Source organism: Erithacus rubecula (genome assembly GCF_903797595.1).
Source record: "Erithacus rubecula genome assembly, contig: SUPER_Z_unloc_2, whole genome shotgun sequence".
Lineage (NCBI taxonomy): Eukaryota > Metazoa > Chordata > Aves > Passeriformes > Muscicapidae > Erithacus > Erithacus rubecula.
Window position 1 is genome coordinate 2,528,855 of NW_027635860.1, and position 4,823 is coordinate 2,533,677.

At 42.9% G+C, this 4,823-nt stretch overlaps 1 protein-coding gene across 1 annotated transcript; it reads right to left on the reverse strand.

Annotated features, from left to right (window-relative positions):
- Positions 1-670: 670 nt before the first annotated feature.
- HINT1 (histidine triad nucleotide binding protein 1) lies at positions 671-4,478 on the reverse strand. The gene is made up of 3 exons (XM_079331072.1): positions 4,315-4,478; positions 1,775-1,879; positions 671-1,009 (listed from the first exon to the last, which is right to left on the reverse strand). The coding sequence occupies exons 1-3, from the start codon at positions 4,423-4,425 to the stop codon at positions 845-847; spliced, it is 381 nt and encodes a 126-aa protein (XP_079187198.1). The 5' UTR covers positions 4,426-4,478; the 3' UTR covers positions 671-844.
- Positions 4,479-4,823: the final 345 nt, after the last annotated feature.

Here is a 4,823-nt window from a genome sequence, read left to right on the forward strand (position 1 = left end):
TTAAGTCATGCCTTAGGGTAAAACTCTGAAAACTCAGAACATTCTGAAGTACTTAAGAGAGTATTTTCTGGTTGAATGAGCTCAAATGGCTTTACCAAACTTACAAGTTTTATCTGAACAGAAAATACAGTTCACTCCTTTTACCCGTACATCCTTTACACACAGTCCCACATTTCTTTAACATTTTTGATGCTCACAAGTAACCAGGTTTTATCAAGACATCTGAGGTTTGCAGGTATCTTCCATTATAAAAACCAGTTAGTTGTGACTTAATTTTATCAGAAAGAACAGTCGTTCTATATATACACTGGCAGACACAATTTCAAGAAAATTTATTGTCTTGGAAATCTGATTACTGTGTTGCATGAACAAATGTATGCAGCAACACAGAGAAAGTACTATTAACTTAAAGAGAAGACTTGCTCACTAAAATCTGGAATCTGAAAGATTTGTATATGCATGCTACATCACGCTGCTTATGTGCCAAGCCTTGAACATCTTACAACAGCTCAGTACTTTAATTTCAAGTCCTCAATTTGATCAAAATCACAGCATAAATACTATGGAACTATTGCAGTTTCGTGCTTTATGTGTTTCGTGGTTTGAACTCCAGAGAAAATAATTTTACCTTCAGAAGTGTTTCATCAGTAAGGCACACCAGACACAAATGATTCCCACATGCTTAATCTTTATTGTGCGAATGTTGCTCAGAGCATTTATCACCTTCTGTAGACATACATTAAAAAAAAAACAATACGCTAACAGTGGCTAGATTGATGGACAACATATTAAATCTATGTGGTGGTAACTTGTATGCATGCAGTTAGCTCCTGTGGTACAAATCCTAGCCAGGAGGCCAGCCCAGCTGGCGACCACCCAGAACATGGAGATGTACGTGATAGACAGACTGCCCACCCTCAGGCCCTTCATTCACAACCATCCGGTATCCATTGGTCAGGCCCAGGTTAGCAGCACACTTCTTGCCAACAATCATTAAATGCCCGAGAAGCTGGAGGAGAAAGAGAAAAAAAAAAAAAACCAACAAACAGAAAACACACAAAAACGGGGAAAGGGCAGGAAGGGAAGGAATGAGAGCAGAGAACCAGTAAGCCAGTAAGTTAATTCTCAGAAATACAGCCACAGCTCTTCAAATTGTTGTCTGCCTGCAACTGACACTTTCTAAGAAAAACTTTAAAGTGGCTATCCATAATATGGGTGGAAAATAAAACTATTGATTTTTTTCAAGACAGGCTGTAACAGACTACAAAAGTGTCACAGAAGCTTAATTTACTTCATGGTTAAAGCTCCCACTACTTCTTCAGACAACATATATTATTCTGGTAAAAAAGAAACTTTATCTTATCCTGCAAAGCTTAGAAAACCTTTGAGCTTGATGTTTTTAGTTACAAATGAAATATTCAGCACCTCTCAGCTAGCTTTGCTTTTCTTCACCTCTGACCTGCTAAAAACCCCCAAGCCCATATTAGAGTAAGTACTGTTGCATGCAAATGATGAAAACAGACATCAGGATTGTAACATAATAAATACCAAATAGTTTTGCATGGAAAATATACAGATGTATTTTGCTTTCTCTGGCTGATTTTACTGGAAAACCTTAACTCTATTATCTTTCTAAGCTAGAGGACAAGGACTATAGTATCGGAAAACTACTTTGCCTCTTTGAAAAGTCAAGAGGAAAAGGGGGACAGCTTAGTACATTATGAAGCAATGAGAAGTACAGTATAGTGTACAGAAAAACCTTTAGAGTACTTACAGATTCATCAGAATCTTCTGCTTCAGACAACCTGACAATTGGTTTCTTAGGAATCACCAAGAAATGTGTTGGAGCTTGGGGTGAAATGTCATGGAACGCGAGGCACTGGAGGAACAGGAAACAGATAAAATGTAATTTGCTTCGGAGAAAGGTAAGAGTTTCAGTAAATCAATATGCTCCACTAAATACATACTTCAGCAGATACACACTTCAGAGTGATATATTATTCTACATCCTTTAAATTCTAGACACAAAGCACTACTTACCAAGATCTGCTGAAAAAAAATCACTGCTCTGTAAAGTACTGTTTAAAAGCTACAGCCTTCTCAGCAAAGCAAGATTCTGTCAGGGTCAAGATTTATTACTTCAACATATGCATAACAACTAGTAGAGCTATTGGCATGCATACCTATGCGAAGTACATTTATGCTTATTTATTTTTTTATTAATGCCATGTTTAATAAAATAAATGGCAAAGAGCTGCTAATTGTCTTCCAGATATGCCTGAATAGTTCCTTGGTCAAATATAGCACGGCAGTTCCAAAGATCTTGAGGTTATGTGATGGAAGCCATATTAAACTTCTGTTCTCAACAGCACCAAGTATTTCAGAGTAATGCATTAACACTTGATTTGCTTCAGACATTCTCAAATTGAGAGAAAGGCATCACTTTTGAAATACAAACATCTATCTGTAGTGACTAGCTGAATCTTGACTAAATACCAAAATTACAGCCAATCAGACACACTGCATGCATCACCCAAATCTCAGATTAGGAGAGACAGGCAAGAGAAAATGAAGCTGTATCTCTTTTTACACATTGCCAACCACAGATTTGCTACTGGAACCTGGACACACTTGCAGATACACAGGAGGCACTCTGCCACCACTGCCCAAGGATACCTCTGACCTGACCCTCGTGTTTAACAGCAAACACCCGGCAGCTATTGGTTATGTCAGACAGCAGATACTTAAAAACACACACCTAGATACTTTTGTTTGTGAATCAATAAAGCTGATTTTCTTTGCAACTATACCGCTCTTATTCTGAAAATACATGTGGCTTTTGTCAAGAGTAAAGCTGGTAAAAAGTCCAGACTCAACTTGCATCAATCTTTTATACACCTTATCTTTTATACACCAAATGTATCTGGTTAAGAATGCCCAGTTTTGAATCTTTGATGAACTGCTCATTTCTTCTGAACAGGGAAAAACAGTAAGTAAATAACTGATGAATAAAATTAATTTCCACCCAATTAAATGAATCCTACTTAGAGCTGACCATTTTGTAAGCAACTTTTCTATTATATGTAGTTCCACGGAGGCAGAATGCAGATGGCCAAACTGTGTCAAAGAATCTTAGGAGCAAAAGATTGGAAGCAAGTAGTTTCCTGTGCTACAGAAAGCAGAAGTAGCATTAAGGGAAAAGCACAATCACAGAAACTAGTCTAGATTGTGATAAGGCATAATTCCACAGAGACTTTGTACTTTTCAGTATTTCCCTTTCTCTAAAGGTCAATTATTAATTAAAGCCTCTCCCGTTTTAAAACTTCCAGTCCCCCAGAAAGACGTCCATAAAGTCAACAAAACTAATTTAATATCACCTATCAGTGAACTGAAATCTAGAAGTTCTAAAAGTTCTGTGTACTTTGAAGTAAAAATCGAGGCCCTGTAGGTAATGAATCTTCCAGAAAATCCTTGGTATACACGGCTGTCAAAGTGGGTTATACGCTCAGCAAAGTCAATGGCCTGATTCCTGACCAAGCAGAGTCCAGCTTACTCTGCTGCAGCCATTGCAGCTGGAGAAAAAACTCACACGGGTTTGATTCAGGTAAAGAGAGAACACACCCCTTCACATAAACACAGAGCAGTAACATAAGCATGACTGTCAATATTCTTCAGAGCACATGGCAACCTCAACAATTACGCCATCTATTAAGAAAACACCGTTTCAAGCTATGTACGATTTTTAAGCACATAAATCTGACAAACTGCACCCTTAGCGAGTCTGTAATACAGACCCTTAGCGAGTCTGTATTGCACACTGAGCATAATCCTTTATTTCAAAAGCCCCTGTTACTGAGGCTACTGCATTTCAATCTGAAAAATGGGGGGGGGAAAGGGCAGGAGATCTTGAACCAAATACTAGTTAGTTTACATTTCGGGAATAACCGCTGCATTTCTTCTACAGCTGATTATTTCATCTGGGCCCTAACATGCTGCGGTGCATCAGCAGTCCCTCTCGGAGGTTCACTGCCACAGCCCAGCAGGCAGAGCTGCACAACCTCTGTAAAACCATCGAGAGGCACACCGGGACCTGCAAAGGCAGCCAGTCGCGGTGCTCTGCTGGAACCCGCAAGGAGACTGCCTGCGGGTAGCAAAGGTTTCACGACTACCCTCCTACACCAGCTGTGAGAGCCCTCGATCCTTGGCAAGGAGCCCGACGCAGCTCCAGGGACGGTGCAGGGACGGGGCGCCCCGCCCGCCCCGCCGCGCTCCCGAGCGCCTCCGCGGCGCCCCCGGCCCCTGCACAGCCCGCACCTGCTCGTCCTCGTAGATGATGTTGGCGGGGATCTCCTTGCGGATGATCTTCCCGAAGATGGTATCCCCGCCGGGACGAGCCGCCTGCGCCTTGCTGATCTCGTCAGCCATGGCGCCGATCCCCGCGCGGCTCCCGCCGGCCCTCAGTCCCGCCTTCCCGCGGCCACGCCCCTCACAGCGCCCATTGGGCCAGCGCCGGCAGCTGACGGTGCCCGCCCAGATGATTGGCGGGTTCCCCTGTCATTGTCCCGCTGGTCCCCGCCCACCGCACTGGCGCGCCCTCGCTGACCCGGGAGTCGCGGAGGGATCCGGGAGAGGAAGTACGGCGGATTCCGCGGAGGGATCAACGCTGAGGACTGCGCTGCGAGTGCAGAAGTAGTCCAATCCTGGGAGAGGCTGTTGTCGGCAGAAGTACTGCTTGTCAAATGCAGCCCAAATACCTATGTGATTTCTTGGGACAAGCTGCTGCAAACTGCACCAGGCTGGGCTGCAGTTAGCTTTCCCATGAA

Excerpts from the sequence above, each read along its gene's own strand:
- HINT1 (XM_079331072.1), bottom strand. The coding sequence starts at position 4,425 with ATGGCTGACGAGATCAGCAAGGCGCAGGCGGCTCGTCCCGGCGGGGAT. Across the intron at positions 1,880-4,314 it reads TCATCTACGAGGACGAGCAG|TGCCTCGCGTTCCATGACAT; the intron begins GTGCGGGCTGTG and ends CTGTTCCTCCAG. Across the intron at positions 1,010-1,774 it reads CAGAAGATTCTGATGAATCT|CTTCTCGGGCATTTAATGAT; the intron begins GTAAGTACTCTA and ends TTTCTCCTCCAG.